Source organism: Mugil cephalus, chromosome 1 (genome assembly GCF_022458985.1).
Source record: "Mugil cephalus isolate CIBA_MC_2020 chromosome 1, CIBA_Mcephalus_1.1, whole genome shotgun sequence".
In the NCBI taxonomy this organism is placed as follows: domain Eukaryota; kingdom Metazoa; phylum Chordata; class Actinopteri; order Mugiliformes; family Mugilidae; genus Mugil; species Mugil cephalus.
This window is the reverse complement of record NC_061770.1, coordinates 1,672,393-1,695,007: the sequence shown is the minus strand read 5'-3', so window position 1 is coordinate 1,695,007 and position 22,615 is coordinate 1,672,393. Positions and strand designations below refer to the sequence as shown.

General features: G+C 39.6%; 2 protein-coding genes across 4 annotated transcripts in view; one reads left to right on the top strand and one right to left on the bottom strand.

Moving 5' to 3' along the window:
• ptpn11b (protein tyrosine phosphatase non-receptor type 11b) overlaps nucleotides 1-16,299 on the top strand; it is a 39,749-nt gene extending 23,450 nt beyond the window's left edge. For 2 of the 3 annotated variants that reach the window (XM_047605644.1, XM_047605655.1), the window contains exons 4-16: nucleotides 1,896-2,088; nucleotides 2,313-2,432; nucleotides 2,624-2,737; nucleotides 3,818-3,914; nucleotides 4,106-4,185; nucleotides 4,442-4,597; nucleotides 5,189-5,320; nucleotides 6,669-6,823; nucleotides 9,269-9,336; nucleotides 9,448-9,599; nucleotides 11,241-11,341; nucleotides 11,746-11,875; nucleotides 13,549-16,299. In XM_047605644.1, coding sequence (XP_047461600.1) covers nucleotides 1,896-2,088; nucleotides 2,313-2,432; nucleotides 2,624-2,737; nucleotides 3,818-3,914; nucleotides 4,106-4,185; nucleotides 4,442-4,597; nucleotides 5,189-5,320; nucleotides 6,669-6,823; nucleotides 9,269-9,336; nucleotides 9,448-9,599; nucleotides 11,241-11,341; nucleotides 11,746-11,833 — 1,456 coding nt within the window. In that variant the 3' untranslated portion in view covers nucleotides 11,834-11,875; nucleotides 13,549-16,299. The remainder of the gene's footprint in view (nucleotides 1-1,895; nucleotides 2,089-2,312; nucleotides 2,433-2,623; nucleotides 2,738-3,817; nucleotides 3,915-4,105; nucleotides 4,186-4,441; nucleotides 4,598-5,188; nucleotides 5,321-6,668; nucleotides 6,824-9,268; nucleotides 9,337-9,447; nucleotides 9,600-11,240; nucleotides 11,342-11,745; nucleotides 11,876-13,548) is intronic. The other variant, XM_047605650.1, reaches the window with a different exon arrangement.
• Nucleotides 16,300-17,331: 1,032 nt separating this feature from the next.
• Nucleotides 17,332-22,016, bottom strand: LOC125003067 (RING finger protein 223). Its single transcript, XM_047577328.1, has 2 exons — nucleotides 21,762-22,016; nucleotides 17,332-18,800 (listed from the first exon to the last, which is right to left on the bottom strand). The coding sequence occupies exon 2, from the start codon at nucleotides 18,717-18,719 to the stop codon at nucleotides 18,024-18,026; it is 696 nt and encodes a 231-aa protein (XP_047433284.1). The 5' UTR covers nucleotides 18,720-18,800; nucleotides 21,762-22,016; the 3' UTR covers nucleotides 17,332-18,023.
• Nucleotides 22,017-22,615: the final 599 nt, after the last annotated feature.

The following is a 22,615-nucleotide window of genomic DNA, read 5'->3' as shown; positions in this document are numbered from 1 at the left end:
TTGCATTTAACTAAGCGCTGCGTAGATAAAATCAGCAGACAGATGCAAACATTTATGAATCTGAGGTCAGCTGTATATGGTTTATTGAATCTCTTTACAACTGACTAAAAGACCACAGATATATATTTTTATTGTTATTACAAAGGCGTCCATGTGGAAAGTGCCATTTTGTCATAAGCAGGTAATCCACCTCAGACAGGTTACTAGCCTAGCTTGGAACGGTCTAAATTCTGTTCAGGAGCCTTTTCTGCTCTTCCACCTCAATGATTTGGAGTTAAGAATGTGAGTAAAAATCTTTAAGGGAAAGCCACTTAAGCACAGAAAATGAACAAGAACAACTAAATTCAGATCTCTTATATGTCATGATGAGATCTTTTTAGCCATTAAAATTAGTAAAATTACAAAGAATGTTTATTTTTTATATTTAAATGATAGCATTGACTATTAGTATTATTACTATTATGGATGAAATTGCGTAGCTCTTTTTTTGGTCTCCACCTCCAAAATAAACATTAAAAAACAACAACAGTTTTTTTTAGCTACTAATTGCTTCACTTTGTTCAGATTCTAGTTGCTTCCCTTGTTGTTGTGATACACAAGCACACATACAGTGGATTTGTCAGAGCTGAAGCCATGCTGCTGAAAACAGCCACCTGCTGTGACTGGAAAAGAGGTTGATGAGTGAACTGAGAAAGAACCAAACCAGGTTGTGGTGCTGAACGCTGAAAGAAAGTAAATGCAGTTTGTGATGGTATTGCACAGTGCAATTCCACTAAAGGCCCCAACATTGAATGATTGTCCAAGCCCAGCTACAAACACTGTTCTGTAGGTTAGATTTAGGCATTAGCTCATTAATTATGTACTGGTACACATGCATGTTTGCACGTTATGATGCACACTGCTGTACACACAGGTACTCCAACACATTAAATTTACATGCAGGTCACATTCATGTGTGTAAATAGTACGCAAATTCCCAAATGCATGTTGGAATATACTCAGTGAGTGATGCTGCTGTTTTTGTCTGTTCTCACCAAGTATCCACACAAAACCATCCTTAAGGTTGGTTTCAGCTATACACATCACACCTCCTCACTTTCTTTGAAAGAGGAGACCAGGGAAAGTGGCTTTTTAACAGTAATTAAGTAAAGTAAAGCATTTCACTGGCACTCACACACTTACAGGCAGCCTTTTTGTAGTTAAATGATCAAATATCGATCATATTCTGCAAAAAAAGTGTCTAGCATAGGGTTGTGCTGAGCAGGTTGTGTAAACTCTCTGCTCTATACATCTGCGCATTGCAATGTGTATATCTTAGTTTCTATTTAGGTCTTGTCATCTATGGTTTTGGTTTATGTGGTTTTTCCATTCTACAAGCGTCTCTTGTCAGAGCGTCCTACGTGTACTCACCACACAGGAAAAAAAAAGAAGACTTGCAAGTTTTACATCTTAGCATCAGTGAGTGAGTGAGGCTGCAGCAATATAAGAGACACTATGATAGCTGAGTAGGAGTCTGTGCTCACAATGCACACATAGGCAGGTATTATGTTAAACCCCAAAGGTACAATATGGAACTTTCCACTTTCCCATTTAGACAGGAAATATACTGCAGCTGTACGTTTACGTGTCATGTAGGTTGGCCATATTCCTCTCTCATTTCATTGCACTTGTCTTGTAAATTTGAGATTTTTGATCACAATTGTAGTTGCAGTTAAGCAAAGCGGTCACTCTGAACTTTATGCATTTAAGCACATCTGGATGTATTGTTGTCAACATATTTTAACAATTATTTGCTGAGGAAATAGCCTAGTTCACATGACACTATTCTTCTGGTTGTCGGTATAATATATTATAGCTGATATAAAATAATATAGAATTGTCTCACTCCATTCCAGGTGGTACCATGGACACCTCTCTGGGCGAGATGCAGAGAAACTGCTCACCGACAAAGGGAAAGCCGGCAGCTTTCTGGTACGAGAGAGCCAGAGTAAACCAGGAGACTTTGTCCTCTCAGTTCTCACCAATGAGGAGAAACATGAGAATCTGGACCGCAAGACCAAAGTCACCCATGTCATGATACGCTACCAGGTGAGACAGCTTATTAAAGACCTCATGGCATGTACGGAAACTTACAGTGATTATCAGGGTTTTAGGGTTGGATTGAACTTGGAGGCTAGCAATATACAGACTGGATGTGTATGCCAGAATACTGTTGGTGCTTTGAGTCATGTATTTTTAAGCAGGTTAGGATTTATTATCCAGTTGAGGATCTCCCCAGGGCTGCTGTGACTGTAGTTGAATTGTCTTTTCAGCAGGACGGTAAGTACGATGTGGGCGGTGGAGAGAGGTTCGACACTCTGGCTGACCTAGTGGATCACTACAAGAAGAACCCCATGGTGGAAAAGAGTGGAATCGTAGTGCACCTCAAACAGGTGTGGGAGAGAAGTGTAACAAATAAACAAAATCTAGTTTGTTGGATCTTTGATTCAATATTTAGGGCATGGATTTAGTTGAAATATTGAAGTTAAAATGTACCCCATAAAATTATTACTTTTATACTTAACAATATCTTGTTATGTTCAGTTAATTAATTTGATGTACTTGTCCCAACATGACATGATAGCCCTTCAATGCCACAAGAATAAATGCTGCCAACATTGAGAACCGGGTACGAGAGCTCAACAAAGTAGCAGACAACTCTGAGAAGCCCAAACAAGGATTCTGGGAAGAATTTGAGGTATGCCAGTGTAATTTCTATCAATCAAGTAATTAATATGATACTCAATGCCACTGCGGTCAGTTTAAAAGTTTATTTTATTAAGTTTTATTAAATGAGGCTCCAGTAATTTGGAGAAATGACTTGAAGTTTTCCTTGCTTCCTTCCTAAACAGATAGTTCAGTCCTATAGAGTTTAAAATCTAAATTCTCTTTATTCACTTTTTTTTTAATCTGATTTATTTGTTGCTTAAATATCATAAATTGGCATCAGAATGGACTTTTGTTCTCTTATAACTTAAGCTGTGCTTCATATCCATTTATGTAGAATTATATCTGTTTTTTGTGTTAGTTATTTGTTGAGGGAATCAGAAATGCAACTTGTGAATTATGATGTATGTAATAATTAGTTATGTCATTAATGTGAATTATTTCCACATATTTTTTCAGTTTATTATTATTATTATTATTATTATTATTATTATTATTATTATTATTATTAGGGCTCTCTTCTCCAAGTTTAAAATGATTATTGAGCTGATAATATTTTAATTTAAATTAATTGTTGCTCTATTTTCTCTATGAAAGTGTGTGTGAAGTACCTAATGTACACAACATGAAAACAGTCTGATAGCATATCTAGTGTGTAGAGTGAAAATATTTGTATGGCTTTGTATTTGTGGCATACTCCTGCTTTCAATTACTACAAGTAAAGGAATGGATTAATGCCACAAAAGCTTTACATATTCAGCTATGTAGGAGCAGACATGCATCTAAAATGGATTTAAGCAGAATGTATGGATCAAGGGCATTGTTTGTAATTGAAGGTAGCTCCATAGTAAAACTCTTCCTCTTCATTGTGTAACCTGAAACACTGAAAAATTGAGTTTTCCTGTTTTCTCACTCCAGGGTGACCCCTGCTGAGTTAGACACTCATTACACTGTGCAGAGCAATATTGAAATGTAAAACTGAGTAGAGCTAATATATAGAGTACATCTCCTCAGAATCTGCAGTTGCATTGAAGTGGATATTGTTTTGTATGATACTTCTTTGGAGTATTTCTTATAACATATTCTGTTATTATTTGCTCTTAATTATCAGGTACTTCAGCAGCAGGAGTGTAAACTGCTGTATCCCCGGAAAGAAGGCCAGAAGCCAGAAAACAAGAGCAAAAACAGATACAAGAATATCCTCCCCTGTGAGTCACGCAGCAACTTTCCATTTCCTGCCTCTCCAACTTCCTGTGGAAAGAATGACACAAACAGACAAGAGACCACATAGAGGCCTAAGCAGAGCATGACGATTTTGATAGATAGCTCGCAGATTATCAGTTTGCAAGTGTGATCACAGCAAACTGCTGTATTCATGAGTTCAACTTTGTGTTTTCAGTTGACACAACACGTGTTGAAATCAGCGAAATGGATCCAGATGTTCCTGGTTCAGACTACATCAATGCCAACTACATCAGAGTGAGTGTGTTCAGCATTAGACAAGACAATGTATTAACAGCTATGCTTCAGCAATAGATAGTAGTATAACACAGCACTCAGCAATCCCTCTAGATAGTGTTTCAGATGGGTTTGCTTTATATTTATTCCACAACTAGACTATTATTTTGGCAATGACACTACAAATAATTTCCTTTATTTTTATTTGAAATTATTAAATCATTACACACATGCTTGGCTTCTTGTCATAAAACATGCCTGCTTTCCACCTGTGCAGAGTATGCATGAAGATGGACGGCATGTGGAGGAGGGCAAAGTCTTTATTGCCACCCAAGGGTGCCTACAGAATACAGTCAATGACTTCTGGAAGATGGTTTATCAAGAGAATACACATGTCATCGTCATGACCACAAAGGAGATGGAGCGAGGAAGGGTGAGCAGTTTGCCTTAAACATGCTGCAAAGATACAGACGCATAGCTCGGCTGTGGGCCTGTGATAGCTTTTGTTGACCTAAAAGGAAAACGTTTCTATGCAGCTCTTTTTCCTTCATTCCATTTTTTTTTCAGCATTATATTTCCGTCTGCTTCAGTGGCGCGGGTTAATGTTGGTGATGAATAAACAATTATATAAATAAATAAACAATTTTAGGCCAAAACTGACAAGCAGAAACATAGAAACATCAACAGTCCTTGCATATTTGACTAAATTGTCTAAGATTTAATGATGCAGTATAAAGCAGTGTTAACTTGCAACTCTATGTTGTTGTGGCATTTTGTTCTGGATTCTCATGTGAAAGACATAAGATGGCAATAATTAAATCTATGAGCCATGGGGGTTAGTGTGTTTGTTTCTTTGTGTGCGTGTCAGGTGTGGGGGTGGGTAGGGAGACGGCTGACAAGGATAGTGTAACAGTTAAGCTGATTGAAAAGCTGCTTGAGATGAACTGGGTCTTTAGATTGTCTAATACCACCATCTCTCTCCCTCTCTCTCCCTCTCTTTGTCTCTCTCTCCACTCTGATTCAGAATAAATGTGTCCGCTACTGGCCAGACCTTCACACCACTAGGGAATTTGGGAAGGTGCTGGTGAGGAACGTGGACGAACGGCCAGCACAAGACTACATCCTGAGGAAACTGGAAGTGACACGACTGGACCGGGTAGAGAAAGCTGTGTACTTAGCCTGAGCTGACCTACTGACCTGGGGTCACATTATCTAACTCCTCACACACAAACACACACAATGCTACAGCATGTGCCTGTGCATATAAGACTACATGGGTCTCAAGAACACAGGAAGCAGACACAGAAATACTAGATTGTAATTGTGCTCCTCTAAAAACACTCACTTTTTTTTTTTTATTAAAGTATGAAATAAAAACGCTTTGATGCAGTATTTCCATGAAACATCTGTACAATAAGCAGCAAGTCTGCACAACTTTGATTACTTATTCAAAGAACACAGCCCCATTAATTACTTTGATCACAGTTGCTTTAGTGAATGAATCAACTGCTTAAGTCTGTCTTAATATAACCTGAAAGAGAGAAATGGAAATTTAAAAAAGAATTAAATCCTTTTAGATGTTTGGATCTTCAGCCCTGGTCAAGGTTTAGAGGTTTTTCTAATCAAAATTACAAAAGTAGAGCTCGCGAGATACAAAGATAGTCTTTAATTCAATTCAATTTCATTAATTTGTGGCATACTCCTGCATATTCCATCTTCGGCAGATGGGTCCCTCTATATGAGCTGGGTTCTGCTCAAGGTTTCTTCCTGTTAAAAGGGAGTTTTTCCTTGCCACCGTCGCCCTCAGGCTTGCTCTGGAGGTTGCAGGCTGTTTTTTGTGAAGCGTCTTGAGACGATTTGTATCGTTATTGCCGCTATATAAATAAAACTGAATTGAATTGAATTGAATTAATATAGCAGCAGTTCAGGATAAGAGGACAGCAGGATGAATTCATATGTTCCTCTAAATAAAGCAAACATGCAGCATATAAAAGTCTGGGTTTTCTGAAGGTTGTCAGAGAGTGTATGTTTTGGAGGTCAGTGTAATGCTACATGTGGCTGACATATAACGTGTGAGTACACTGTATGAGGAGTCACAAGCAAGTTGGAGAATTATGCATGACATGAAACATATCTGAGAACAGCTAATCCAAATTTACACCGAAGAGCGCCATAAGGCTATCCTTGATGTTAGTCTCAAAAAATAGGAGAATCTGGTGGGTTAGTTAGATCTTGAAATAATAGGTTTCAGATTAGATGGGATGATATGAAAATGCAGTTCATACTCAAATTTGCTAAATTAGTCTTTGAAGGGAGTCTTGGTAGAAATTTTCCAAATGAAGACGGTAGAGTTTTACAGTTACTTCTCATCCATGGAGTCAAAAGCTTCAAGCTAAATACATATCAAAGGTACAGGGACATTTTCTAATAAAATTGGAAATAATAATACTATAACTGTACAGTTTGAACAATGCCATCTTGTTATCTTTTTCAATTTTATTTAGAAAGAGCCTCTGAGGATAATCTGGCACTATCAGTACCTGAGCTGGCCAGACCACGGGGTGCCCAATGAGCCAGGTGGTGTCCTCTGGTTCCTACAAGAGGTCAACCGCACCCAAAGCACCATTCCAGAGACTGGACCCATTGTCGTCCATTGCAGGTACTATGAAAGAGGGACAAGGGACAATATTTTGGGATAGGATGTTTTGGGCAACAAATACCAAGACTGGTAATTCTGGGGTCTGGAAAAAGAAAAGGTATGAAAAGAAAATGTGATTTCTTTAAACGTGTCTTTTCTATACAGTACAGCTCATTATTATATATGTATGCAAATGTGAACTCACTGAGCACTATTCATGCACTTGCACAATCAGCCAATCATGTGGCAATGGTGCAGCGCATAAAATTATGCAGATACAGGTCAAGAGCTTCAGTCAATGTTCACATTACAACTTCACAGTGGTGGAAAATGCAATCAAACTGTCTTTGTCCATGCATAGGCTGAATGATTCTGAAACAGGCTCAAGAGTTTAGAGAGACTGGTACAAACAACAAAACACATCCAGTTCCACAGTTTGGTGAACAAAACCACCTTCCGAGAGATAATGACTGCATCAATACATCAGCAGACCACATCAGCTTCCACTCCTGTTTCAGTTACTCCATCCCTTTTTGGCCACAGTTTACCAGTCTTCTCATTTCTGGGTACAAGCAGGTCAACTAAAGCGTGGTATCTGTAATCACTCAAGGCCTGACTGATTTTTTTTTCCTTAGTACAACTTATGCACCCACATCAATAAAATCCTTAATCCCTTGCCAAAAACACATCCAACCACACTGAGATTTCCTTAAAGTTTTGAAATACCATAGCACAAAGAAATAGCTTTGTTTCACTGTTACACTGTACCTTCAAATTAGGGAGTTATTAAAAAAAAACACACGCATGAAGAATTCAAAGAATCATTTCAAATAGACTCACCAGCATGTTCTGATGTTAAAGGAACTATAACTTTTAGACACTGTATTGTGTTGGAGATTTAATTGAACTGTAATAAAGTTAGCCCCATTGTCCATACTGCTAATTTAGTTAGTTGGGCATAGTTTTGAAGTTCATGCAGCATGTCAGGACAGAAAGCAAAACCATGAAGTCCAATGACCTCTGTGTAGATCTCCATGTTAAAACTGTACTAAGGGATAAATTAGGACCTATGTGGTATAAATCATGTGCAGTGGCCTCGAAATTGTAAAACGTAAGTAATTTTAAAGTACCTCTCTTCCTTGATGGTCTGGCCAAAATGAGTAAACAACAACAAGTATGTTCTTTGTCAGGGAGGTGGCACACAGTAGACTTTATCATAGAACCTAATTGCTATGAAGACTGTATAATCATAAATAATATTTTACATAAAAAGAAAATCTCTGTTAAATAAATAGTAAGTTATACTTTAAAATGATCCTATGCTAACCGCTCAAATTCCTGCACGATCCAATTTGGGGTGCTTAATTCATTCGCTGTCATTCAGTGTTTGGAGAATATCTCTCCTGTCTCTTCTTTCGACCCTTTCCTCCTCTGCTTCAGAAACTGCTAAGCCTCTTAAAAGTTCTCCTCCCTACTCTAACAGATTGCACCTTAGGAGTTCTCTGAAGAGAGAATAACTTTTATCTTTACCAGGGTCTACTCTCGACTTGGAGGGGAAATTCTTAGAAACATCATGATTCTAAGAATTTTCTTAGGATTTGGCCTCTTTGCAACTCTTTGTGCGAAGAATCTTTTGGAATGGGTCCAGAGGGACTTTATTGGGAAAAAAAATAAGCATCAAATGGCCACATGGGTGCGCTGTAATGAAGGCTTGAAATTTTTCCCTTTTATTAAATTTTTCACACAGTGCTACTGAAATTAGCACAGCAAAACTCATTCTGATGTATGAACGTAAACCAGCTTATCAGAGTTGTCAGGAAATTACTGTTATCCCAATTAAATGACACTAATGGCCCAAACCCAGCGGCCCTCTGCCCCTTCTAGAGACAAGGTTATTAATAGTAAAAAATACACTTGGTTTTAATTGCACATATCATATCGACATTTATTTGTTATTATATTTACTGACTGTTGTCTTTAAGACCACACTCTGTTTTGGATTCATATGTAGTCAGAATGTGCTCCTTGTCTTAATAAAACCCAAAATCACATCTATCAAGAGCTAAAGATCTCATTTTTACAGGTTTTAGTTAGGGACCATATAGCAGTTCCTGCTGAATTGTCAGATTTGTTATTTATTTTCAATGTTTGCATAGTTATAGAGAGGTCAATTGAACAGTGTGGTGGGTGAATGCCACTTTTATGCACACTGATAGCAAATAAATTGGTATGTTTGGTGTTCTTCAGTGTCTTTAAACATACCCACCCACACATGTAGTACAAACATGATGACAAACTGACAAAACACACCACATTCACGGATCAGTTAGTGGCTGGTACAATTATTGGGAAAATACCACAGGCGTATTTATCACGTTTATGTATTACTTCCACATTTGTCATGTCGGGTTTTCTCCCGAACATTTCATCTCGTGGTTTTGACCTTTCACTCTGTTGTCATTGCAGCGCGGGCATCGGCAGGACTGGCACTATTATTGTCATAGACATCCTTATTGACATTATTAACCGCCAAGGTAGGACAAACTACTCAATATGTCCAAAATAAGTTAACACACTGGATATTTTCATGTTGTTATTAGTCTCTATATTACATCTTTGCTCATTTCTGGATTTGTGCATTCTAGGTCTCGACTGCGACATTGACATCCCTAAGACCATCCAGCGGGTACGGCAGCAGAGGTCGGGCATGGTGCAGACTGAGGCCCAGTATAAGTTCATCTACATGGCTGTGCAGCAGTACATAGACACAGTCCAGAAGAGACTGGAGGAAGAGCAGGTACTTGCCTGCACCAAAAGTCGAAGCTACAGAGTAGCCTCCAAAAGAGGAGGCAAAAAAAGAGCTGGAAGTGCATCACAATCACTTGAAAATTTAGAAATTACTCATTTTTGACCAATTAAGGAGGACTTGTAATCTCACTGTCTGAATTCCAGAACTGTTTAAGGCCACTTGAAACTATATTTTATTTAATAGAATAAACTTATTTTCAGAGTGGATGAATCCTTTGGTTAACTTGCCCTCTAAATAATATAAACTGCTCGAGGAAGGAACTTTTAAATCAGACTATAGTCTGATTAAAAGTTTCAAGTTAGTTAAACTCCTGGGTTATTGATGTGGTCAGTTAAGTAGCAGAGGAGGTTGTTTATCTGTTTAAGCTGCTTTGGTGTTAATGAAATTAACAACAGATGAACTAGAGGGGCAACAACAAGACGACTCACAGAACGGGAAAGGTTTTACCCAACTAGTGTTTTTCACTAGTTTGGCATCTGGCTAGGGTCAGTGTCATTATACTGATAGTATAAGGTGAAATCTGGAACCTCCAGAGGTTGGAGGTTGAACCTCCAGGCAGTCTAACTCCTCCAGGATGGCTCATCAATACATACCATTGCCAGAAGGTGACTCTTAGTACAGTCTGAAGAGCATGGAGGAGATTCCAGGAAACAGACAGTAACTCTGGGAGAGCAGGACAGGACCGTAGAAGGTCCTCAACCCATCAACCAAACTAGTATACGGTCCTTTGTGTGAGGAGGAACAGAGTGAGCACTGCCAGAGCTCTACAGAATGACCTCCAGCAGCCACTGGTGTGAATGTCTCTGACCTAACAACCAGAAACAGACTTCATGAGCATGGCTTGAGGGCCCGGCGTCCTCTAGTGGACCCTGTGCTCACAGACTGGTACCATGGAGCTTGATTGGCATCTTCCTTTGAATTTCACTTGGTGCTTTTCACAGATTAGAGCAGGTTCAACCTAAACACATGTTCCACATGTGAAAGGGTCTGGAGAAGTCAGACAAATACCATTTTGACTTTCTGCAATGAAATTTGAGCAAAATAGACTAGACTGTCGCATGATTTTTCATTTTGATTTTTAGTCTGTGTTTGAATTGAGCCTTCTGTAGGCTCTGTAGGATCATTTCATTTCACTGTAGATATCCAGTATTTTCCCCATTGAAATCTAATGAGTTTTCAAGATGATACTTTAATTTAGTTTGAGCAGTATACTCATTTTTCCATAACATGAATTCTATGAATCAAGACACCACTTCAGACTTAATCTTATAGCTAATTAAACTAATAAATGCAAAAATAAATCATGAATATTAAGAGTAGACCTAAATCAAAAAGATTAAGTTTACAAGATTCCTGTACTGTTTGACTGTGCTCACAGCTGTTTTAATATTCTGCAAAGGATTGGTTAAACATACTTAGAGCTTTGCAGTAATGGAAATTAATGAAGACACCACTTCTTTATTTATTTTTAAAGGTCTGCATATAATATACAAATTGCTCATCATTTCTACGTGCACTGGAAAGCAGTGTTGCCATACATTAAGTCATTAGAATCTGCTCTAGAGAGTCTGTTGAGTTGTTGCTGCTCTAGTACTCTTCTGTTGTTTAAGTTGTAATGTCACTTTTCAGAGGAGTAAGATGAAGGAGAGAGAATATTCCAATATCAAATATCCCCAGATGACCAACTCAAGGTCCAAACCCAGCATGGCATCCTCACGCTCTTCTTCTGTGTAAGTATAACGCATACCAAAGCAGGAAAATTGTACAGAACAGTATTAGGGCCATCCATGAGAGATAGATTTTTCATCATGCACTTTGAGAAAAAACTAAAAAATTTCAAGACAAAAAGTCAAGATTTTGACGTAGTACTGTATGCGTATGGCACCGCTGATACTCTGCGGGAGAGTATTGGGTCTTAATTAATATTAAGAATTTAAAATTGTATAGTGATTATTTTTCAGTTATATTGCTGATGTATTGTATTGTCAACAGTACATGATGAAAAAAAGTATCAGTGCCACTGCGCTTCCCTGAAAAAAAATTGCCTTTTTTTTCTCATGGGTGGTCCTAATACTCTTCCATAAAACTGACATTTAAAATGTTGTCAGTGAATATTTTCTGTGTGTTATTGTAGGATGACAAATGATGACTCGTCAAGTGTGTACGAGAACATCAACTTCAAAAGCCCTCAGACATCTTTTAGCAGTAACACCAGGAGGTAGAACTGTTGCTGCGGACGTCAGCTTCTCCCTGTCTGCCTCTCTGTAAGTGTCTGCTAATATCATTTAACGCATAGTTGGCATTTTACTTTGTTTAAAACAATTTTCCTTCCTGCAGGGAAGTGACCAGAGATTCTATTGCTGGAGAAAATAGTTCTTTGTAAAATGCGGGCATTGCAAATGGTAGAGGGAGAAGAAACCCAGCAGATGCTGTTACTATATGTTGGATTCCATTTGGTATAAATGTAGCTTTTGGTGGAACAATTGAGAACTTGAGGCTCAGGTCGAAAGTGTCAAAGAAACTGAATGATCCGCTAAAATTGACACTCGGGGTGCTTTTCCACAGATAACAGTTTCTTCCAGGGAATAAAAATCATTTACCTTGTGTAACTAGAAGGGTAATGTTCTTTTATTTTCAAGTTTCAAATTATAGGCAGCCCAGAGCAGCACTTTAAAAGTGAGCAGAGTTCCCTTTTAAAGCAACAAAAGAATCAGTTAAGTCCAAATAATAATCAGCCTCTTTTCCCACAGTCTTATTCTTTTCTCTCTCACAGCAACTAATAAAATACAGTAGAGAGGAAATCCACTGAATCATAACTTTAGTTTAGGTCATCAGCACAAGACATGTACTAAATGCTGTTTAATTTCCAGTGACATCATTTACAATACATGTTAAATATATTTTGCATATAATGAAAACAAATTATTATTTGGACATTTACAGCAGTGCTTTGAGTTTGAATAAAGAGATGTCAAAGTTCTCTGCTCCCCTGTCTCTCTCTCTCATAGAGGAACTGCTTTTTTCCAGCTCACATTCTCATGCTTAACACCAAATGGCACATTTTAATTTCTACTTTTATTTATCTATATCTATATAAGTTTGAACAGCATTCTGTGTTTTATTTGCCATTCTAATATTTAGCTTGTGTATGATGGGTGCCAGGTTTGGGCTACTACAAATGTTGGTTGATTGGTTAATCTGTTGATTGAATTATTCTCATAAGGATGTATTTAAACATGAAATCTATAAATGAACCATTTTAAATCTTATCCTTGCCTAATAATGCTATTCGTAACAAGGGTTAAGATTTATTCAGCGTAGACCTAATTAGGAAAGGTATTTATAACTATACTCTGTTCTCACTTAGACTATAGGGTGTTTACTGTAATGTAACTTCTATATAGAGGGCAGTGTTATTGAAAATCTATGTCTAATTTTATAGGTCTGTATCTACATAAATAAACTGCAAAATGCACTAGAGAGCTAGTCATTAGCATCTGAAAGAGCAAAACAGTAACAATAAATAAAGAACCAACTGTTGTTGCCAGGTAGTGAATATAACTTGGATTATCCCTGAATTAGTTGTAAATGTTTGTCTGTAACTATTTGTCTGGACTCTTTGCACCTCTGATTTCAGATAGATAGATAGACAGATACTTGAAACCTTAGGTTTTGCTCTCCTGTTTAAAACTGTCACACAGAGGTTTTATACTGTATATATGATGGAGGTTTGTGTGACTGACTCCTCCTAATAATTTTACTAAAAAAAACACTCCTACTGTAAGAGCTCTGGCTGTGCCTGTCAACAAAAAGTGGCAGGTGTACACTGAGTAAACACAGTTTTTATCTGAATTACATCAGAACCTGGTGTTCACGATTTAAAGTGACACCAGCCATTAACTCTGCTTGTCTACCTGTCTGTTTGTGTCTGCTTCAGTTTCGGCGGAGGTGTCGCTTCGTCAGCAGCTGAAAATCCCTCGGGGGCAGAGGGAGTGTGGTGCTCTGCACTGCACTCCCCGTCGGTGGATGTGGTCTGGGCTGTGGGTGAAGAGCTGTCTGGAGTCAAACTTTACTCTCTACACAGAGAAGGATTCCACAGAATAGTGCCCTTGTCCCCCTACTCCGCTCTTTTTCCTCCCTTATGCTCTCCAGCCTTTTGCTCTCTTTACCAGCACAAGTGCCTTGTCACAGGACGTGTCTGTAATCTCTCCCTGAGTCTGCTGTTACATCTCTGCTGATGCTGCTTTCCAAGCTCTGGAAACCCACATGAGAAACGAGCAGTTTTCATTTTGGGGTGGCTGATATTAAACTTGTCGTCAGCTCCGACCTGAACTGAACGCAGCTGCACGGGGGCCTGAGAAAAGGTCAAAGCTAAGCAGTTTGTCCGCTCGTGGCCAGAAATCTCTCTGTCGGTTGTCCCTCTATCTCTGTGTTTGCTGCCTGTCATTTGAACTCCAACCTAAGACTGTTTTTGCTGCGTTCTGTCTCTCCAGCTGTGGTGGTCATTAATGTAGCTGCTGAGTGACAGCAAGGGCAGCTACATAACTTGCTACAGGATGCAGAGGCACAATAAGGGCAAGCAAGACCTCTCTTTATAAAGCTTCAAAAATAATTGTAATTTAAATTTTGCTGTAAAAATGATTCTTTTTATTTTATAGATGTGACTGATTATTGTGAAAGAGCTGTATGTAATCTCTAATGCTGTTGCGAATACAAATCAGCTGTTCCAATGTAGGAGACCATTTTTACTTACGATACATCTATCCTGTCTGTGATCTAAATGTGGCCTCCAGTGGTCCCACCATGAAGACGAATTCATTTATTAAGAATGTGCGGGTTTATTAGTTGCTGTTGTTTTAATTAGCTTCTATTATTTTATGGTGTTTTGTGTTGGATGCTGTTGGCATCAGGGTTGTGTAAATATGATATGATGTTTATTTAAGTATATATTTATAAAGGAGTTTTACGGTGGAAGAGTTCATGTTTAAACACATAGCAGCATCCCCAGCACTAACTTTCGTTTAGATGATAATAGTAATTCGAAGTCCATATTTGACAGGAGACAGGATGGAGAGGATTCCTGAATGGGCGCTTGGCGTTGAGCTTGGCCAGCTGCCGACCCTCAGCTCGGTTTGACTGGCTGTCCTCGTTAATCAGCAGGTCTGATGTAGTTCAACATCTGTCAGAGGAGATGGTCACAAGGAGACGAGGGAAAGGGGGCGATTACAGTGGGCCAGATGGCCATCTGCCTGAGATTGAAGAATAGATTTGTCGCCAAAAAGTAATTTAGAAGATGGCCATAATCCAGGCTTGATGATAGCGGGGCGAGTAAGCCGACGTCATTGATGTGATAAGGAAGCCGGTGGTGTCACTGTGTGTGCACTGAGCCCTCTGTGCTGTCTGGCAGATTGTAGGCTATTTTTAGGCTCCAAAACAAGTGGGGATATGTTAGTGAAGCCTGAGAGAGCTCAAATGGAATGATTAAAAAAATTAATTTAAAAAAACAGCCCAACGTCTCAGTCAGCAGGAAGATGTTATGGTTATGTGTGTTGATTTTTATTTTAAAGTAGGTGTGAGTTCAGACCATTCCTCTTTCTCCACCAACACAAACTAACCAGGTCAAGAACACTGGCAGGCTGCATCCACCTTGTTTTCTTCAGTTCCTGCAGCTCATAATTCTCATGGAACAATGTAAATCACAGCGGGCCCCAGTCATGCTGTTCTTAAGCAACAGTACTCAACTCAGTGCACTGAAATGACTATAATTAAGTAAATGCACCTATCATTTGATGCGTTGAATGTAACCTGCAGCAGCCATATCCTCCTGTCAGCTGTGCGGCTCAGAAAAGCACAGATTCAATCGCTTACCTTCAGTTTTGAGACTGTTCCAGGTGTGGATCACTGCCATGTATTTTAACATTGATTCTTTCTGCGAGTAAAGGCTCAGTTTTATGAAATGAATGTCAGTGAAGGCCTGCAGCGTGTCTGTTGGTAAAATGCTGCACTTCTGTTTTTCCTTTCGTCATTCTCCTCCCTGAGCTGTGATGTATGTCCAGTGAATGAGAAACAACTTGAAGATTTGTTTCCTTGTTCATAAGCTGTTGCCGTGGGTAATTCAGATAAATTTTCACTGTACTTCACTTTGCCTGTATATGGTCAAATTATTTCTGACTGGGTGAAACATCAGTACTTGAACATGTGAAACTGCTGAACCTTTGGCCTCAGACTGTGTGGATGGAAGTATTTTTTTTTTTGGTAGTGCACTAGATTTATGCCACCTCTCTGTTTTCTTCATTTTAAAATGTTTTATTTGTTCTTGGATTTTGTATTGTATGAGTTATTGTCATTATTTTTTTTTTTTATCTGAGTAGATTCTGTGAGCTGAACCAGTGTACACGGAGGTATGCAGTAGTGTCACGATATTTTCTGCCTGCTTGTCCTCTTACATTTACTTGAACATGATGTCCGCGCATATTTGTTTTGATTCCTTGATCTTCTGTTGGTTGCATTAAGTTTAAAGTGAGTAGTGGTTAAACTGAAGTTCCCCTCTCCTCTCCTTCTTGCACTGGCTCCACCCAAACGCCTTTTTGCTGTACAGGCTACAACTGCTGACGTAATGAGCCGCCAGAGATGGCAGCAAAGTGGTTTATTATCATATTGTTTAATAAAAATCTATCATGGCAATGTTTATGTGGCTTGTTTCTTTGTCCGTGCAAATCTGAACCAGTAGATAGGGGATAGAGAGTTTCAGTTCTAAGCTGAGTAGGGGAACAAAATAATGTCACAAACATGCTTCCTTGTATCTTGGACTGTTTTGCCTCCAGGTGCAACCTGGGCCCAGGTTGTGTTGGGCCCAGCTGTGACTCTCCCTTCTGATCAACTTCAGTTGTCTCTTCACTTTTCTAATTCAGAGTATGTTGCTCAGTGACAGCGATCATGCAGCAGCTAGTCATGACAACAGAAGCAGGAAACAGATTACAGAAAAAAACATCAATAATTACATTTTTTCTCCCTGGTTGACATAGCCTGTCGAAAATGTAGTCTATAACTGGAAGCAAGTAAAATAGGAGGAAAACAAATCAACGTTTGAAATTAGTTCCGTTATGTCCAGAATTGTAACACTTGACCAACATATTTTAGATAAACATATTATTTTGGTGCCACTCAGAAGTAAATAGTTTTGTTTATCCTGTTTTATTGGAAGCAATCATAATGAGCTCCTCCCGGAAATGTTGACAAGCTTAATTATGCCAGTTAGATTTCTGATTTATAGTTTAACCATGTTTCCTGGCAGGTGCTTCAGGAAGTACTTTTATGGTCACTTTTAAATGAATGTTAGAATGGCATGTAACTCTTATCATTCGGAAAGCCCCTTGGTCTTGAACTTTTCCTCTATCTGACACACCTAGAGCGACTGCAGAATAAATAAAGGCGACATCCTGTGAAGACAAAGGATGAGTTTGCTTTTATAGTCGTAGGTTGAAGGTTCATGTAAGGAGGAAATGAAAACTGGGCAGGGAATGTTTGTTTTACAACTGAACCCTGAAACTATCCTGAAACTAAGGTAATGCATTGTCCCAGTTTGCAGGAACTGTGAGGTCAAGAAAAATTGACTATGTGTGCTATTCAGACTGTATTAAAATGTGAGAAAATCCAAGAGTATAATAAACCACTATCAGATGGTGAGACTTGTCATTTTGTCAATATCCCAGACACATGATCAGAGTTAACATTCTTTATTACAGTTCTGTAAAAAAAAAATCAAACTTTACATGTCAAAACACAATGAAATGTACATTTATATAAAGTTTTTAGTTTGCACACATGGATTACATCAATTCTTTGTCATGATGGATCATCACAGCCAGCTGGATAATTGCTAAACAAAGTTCAGATTTCTAGATTAAGGCCATAGCTTTAAGCTTGGCATAGATTGAGTAAGCAAACCTAAAATAAAAAAAAACTTTCCATTTCTGTCCCGGCTTGTCAACTATAATCTAATTATAATATACATGTATTAAAGTGCAGAACATTGGCATCTATGAAGGTGTTTATGTCCAGTGTGAACAGATGCAGGTACTGTCAGTTCTCTTGTTGCCATAACAATGTGTAGAAATTTGATCTGATAATGCTTTTAAAAATCAAACTAAAGCAATAATCCAATTGACTTTAGAGCAGTCATTGTCCTTTCCCGTCACTCACTCCATCGTGTCTTTTTACCAGGAGGCACTTAAGTCAGCAGTCTATAAAAGTCTGTTCTTACAGCTTCAACTTTGTAGTTCTGCAATTTAAAAACGTGAGGTTTTGACAGTTGTGTGCAGCAATAACCAAGCGCACAATATTTACAATGTTACATGTTAAAGACATTACTAACATGTTATATATAATTATATAAACAGTGTATCTAGAAGTTTAATCTGAAAGAGGTGCTGATGTGAAGGCAAGAGTAGTAGTGGTGGGGATGCTGGGGGGCACGCGTCTTAAACAGCGGATGTTCCCATGGGTGAACACACACTGCAGGGGGAACAGCACAACCACAGCAAGCATCACTAAGAGCAAAATGAAGAGGACCATCCTCTTCCAGTCAGCCATTCTGAATATGCCCAAAGTCCGACGCCTAGGCTGAGCTGCAGTCTGCGATATCTTGCTGGCCCCAATGTCAATGCAGATGCAGAAGGCCGTGGGAGTGTCAGGCGTGCCCAGGCCTCCGTCCTGACCGAAGCTTTTGTAGCACAGCTTCTGCCCATCAATCCACACCGGCTGCTCCTGCTGCTGATGAGTGGGCAGCTTGCACAGGACCTCCTGGCTGGTGGCCAGGGCCGGGGGTCCGTCCTCCGGCAACACAGTGGGTTGACGGCAGAAGGGGCAGGACAGGTGTGGGCTTCTTTCTTTACTGCCCTCCTTGGACACTGCCATGAGGCGGGAGAGGCACTCTAGGCAGAAGGTGTGGGTGCACTCCAGCACCTTTGGTGTTTTGAAGACATTGTCGTAGGTGTTGTAGCAGATGGAGCACTCCGGCTGGTCCACCACCGACACCCTCTGCTGCGGCTCTCCTGCCACTTCCTGGGGGGTGATCTGTGTGTGCCATATCTGCGCTGGCTGATCCATCTTTATCCCTCTCCCTTTGTTCAGTGTCGTTTGGACTCTCCTGTCTTTTCTTTCTTCTTCGTGGTCTGTGGTGTAGATTACCTTTAAACAATGAATAAAATGCAGAGATTATTTTCCATGATTATAATCTTCCTGCTGCTGACAACCATATATTCAGTCATGCCTAAACATAATCCTGACACAGTGCCCAGTGTATACAGGCCAACTGAATGCTTGAACTCTGAACAATTTTTATCCTCACTCAGCACACACACACCGAACATCACAAAGCTGACAGGACTGCTCTGTCAATGTGTAATTCAGTGATGCGAAATGGCAACAAGCACAAATAAATGAGTCAGTTAAGTGACATGCCAAGAAACAGAAATGGAAGAGAACACATCCACCCACAAGTGTGGCGTGGGCTGCTCTGTAGGTACAGCACGATCGTTGACTGATGGACGCAGGGTTATGGGACAAGGATACGTCATGAAGCACTTTCAGTCAGGCTTTACTCACTACTCAGGCATTGAACAAAGAAAGCTAATGCACAACGTGTGCAAATATCCTTTATTTTCATCATAAATTACACATGCAGCCTCTACAAATCGCACCTCAAAGCTGTAACTGTCACCACGTTAAAAAGAAGTTCTGCCAAATAAGCCAGAGATTGGAAGGTAATTTGCATTAACAGGGTTAGATCAAGGGTTATCACACTACCTTTTTTTTTTTTTTTTTTTAATATTCATTGCTGCTGTTTGCTTTCTGACCTTTAACCCCACTGGAAACAGCCTGGTATTAGCAACTGTTAGCATAAGGCTAAACTGTGACTGACAGCATTTCTCCTTAATCTGTTTGCACAGTTACTAACAACTTCGGCACAAAGAGTGACACATGTTTATATAATTAGCACAGACAGTAGCAGAATACCCTGTACGCTGTGTATAATTCATTCAGAGCAAACAAGAACTTGAGTTTTGTGCACTCACTTTAAGGATAGAAGGATAGCGTGTGCAGTAGAGCCAGTACTGTGAGTTTTTCTTGCCTCAAGCAGCAGATGAAAAATTGTTATGTGTGAGTTGCTAGTATGAGAGTCTCAGGGATGAACATTGAGTGTTTCTTATTTTTTTTTTTTTTTTTTTATGTGACTTTTCATGGATGACGTTTTGTGGCACTATGAATGACCTGCAGTGGGTTTGCAGGTTTATCTGAAGGACACCTTGAGGACAGAACTGCTACTCTATTGCGAGTCTGGTCTCCTTGCTTTTAGAATAAGTAGAATATTATTGGTGCTCTGAGTTCGGTATCAAAAGCCACTAATGTGAAGGAGACTGTGTTTGTGCATTAGTGATGAATGCTGTCAGAGCACAGGTGCTCTGCTGTCCGTGCCCTCGGGGCTGGTCCTGCCCCAGTTCTCCCATCTACACAAAGTCCCTGCTTGTTCTCCGTCTAATCTCTCCATCTACCCTTGACATTCCTGCTCTGCCAACTCGCTCTCCTCATCTTTGCAGAATTAAAACATACTTTAATAGGATGAGGAAAGATTTTCCTGTATAATTACACCTGTCTTATCAGTTTTAAGCCTCCCTTAACCACTGACTGTGACTCTACTTCCCTGTTGCTCAGAGTGAATGTAGTTATCAGGTGTGGGCGTCCTTTACTGGAAGTCTTTATCAGCTGCAGTGAGTGAGAAACCTCATTTTGCTTAACTGGCTGTTGACAGGAACTTTACCAACCCCTAAGAAAAATACATGTGTCCAATGAGTGTGCATTTAAGTCCTATACTTTCAAATAGAATAGAAAAAAAAATAAATATTGAGAATATTAACACCGTTCAAACATATGCTGACAATTGGCAAACCTAGAGCAAATTTTATTGCACTTGAAAATAGTATGGTATATGTTTAATATGTTTACCAGGTCACATAGTCAAGGTCCAAAGCTTCAGGCTATGCTACCTGCACAATGTGCTGAAAGTCACTAACCAACCAAAAAACCACCCAGCCTCGCACTGTTAAAAGGCAAAGCACAGCCTGAGGCGGTTGTACTCATAATGACCTCTGTCTGAAAGGCAAATGTAGTTTGTGGTCAGATGCTACATCAGGCTCAGCAACAATCAGGAGTTAACTCTTTAAGTGAGAGTTTACATATTTAAAGGAGGAAATCCATTTTCCCCCATCACAAATATGTAGAGAGTAAGAGCATATTAGACACACCCCTCATTGGATCAGTACTCCAGCAGCGTATTTGGACTGGTGTGACCAGCTGCTTATATTAGCATAAGCAAAACATTAGCTCGGTTTAGTTATCTGACTTGACAATTGCCAACGTTTATCGTTAGTAAATACACGTGGCCACTGTTCAGTGTGGGCAGAAATCACTTTAAAACTTTGCTCTTATCTTCAACACAGAACGTCCAGAAACTTCATAGAGGAAAGAGGACAAACTAAAGGCTTGTATATTGTACATCAGGGTCAAACATTAACTCTGCTCAACCCCAAATACAAACTTCAGACTCTTTATTATCTTCGTGCAGGATTGCTTTGGTTGTCAATTTATGATCCCTGGTCGTTATCAGTGGCACATATTCCTCACCCGCCCCATTGACCTCCTGGTAAACAAACATAGTTAGAAAGTGTCTTTCAAGGCCCCACACTCTTAGTTTGTGGCTCCTTAGTGTGAGAGTCATCTGCCTGTATCCCCTTCTGTGTGTTCTGTTCAACTGTCATCCAAAATCCTGCACTACCTGTTCTCAGAAGAGTAAATGAAACTGGATCTGCCTGACATTTAACTAAGGGGCAAAAGCAAAAACAGACCTGAGCATTAGATAACATGTGCAAACACAAAACACAATGGAGGAAACTGCAGAGAAACGCTTGAGAATCCAAACTGAACAGAAAAATACTCTTGAAACATGAGCTGACACAGGTGCTCATGATGGATGTGATCCACCTGTTCTGCTTTCAGAATAGTTCTTCTGAGCACATTTTCAAAACCAGTAACTAATCCACCATATGGCATAAAAAGCCTCAAGGCAACATTCAGAGCAAAGGTTTGGTTTACCTGTTGGATGATGAAGGCATCAACTGATCCTCTCTGTGGTCAGGGAACTCCTCACTCACTTTGGACTTGACAATGCATTTTCTTTTCTGGAGTCCAAGTCTTCTGAGATCCCAGTAGAGAATGTGTAAAGTGTACAGCTGGACTTATAGGTGTATGTTCAGAGGCTGAGTAATAGCTTCCTGTGTCAGTGTCAGCTCTAGATCCTCCTTGCTCTGCGTCCGTTGGTGAGTATTACCTGTCCTGCTCTGTCAGCTCCCCTTTTAGCACTCTATGCAAATGACTGCAGGCAGAGTCTCGGCCTTGAGGTGACGTCTGGAGGCGGGGAGGAGGAGGGGGGAGGAAGACGGTTAACTCAGGACTTCGACATTGGAAATACACATTCTTGGCATCTAAACACCCCTCCCTGTCTCTTTCTATGTTTGATATTGTTTTCCTCCTCACCTCCTTCAATCTGCCTTTACACCTCCCTCATAAAAACTCACAAAATGCTAATTCCCTGCCAGAATAGCACACAAACAAATTAATAAAACTGTAATACTTCCCTATTTTTACTTTTTACTGCCAGCAATATCAACTCTTAAAAGGAGCCGCTCCCAACTAACATGACGTGAAGTGAACATGTAAAGACCACTGCACAGTACAGCAAACACAAAAGACACACAAACTTCACAACCTTTGCATCAGCCAGTGTGCATGACCTATAAAGGATTCATTTCCATTTAGCCTGTGATAAGGTAACAGGTGGTGATACAAGACTATCTTCCCACTGGAGCACCACTCTATGTGCACAGCCACAGAAATTCAACTTCTTTACCAGTACTGTATACAGTGTCACTGGTTATTGTGAAACACCA

Coding starts and splice junctions, on each gene's coding strand:
- LOC125003067 (XM_047577328.1), bottom strand. CDS start 18,719: ATGGATCAGCCAGCGCAGATATGGCACACACAGATCACCCCCCAGGAA.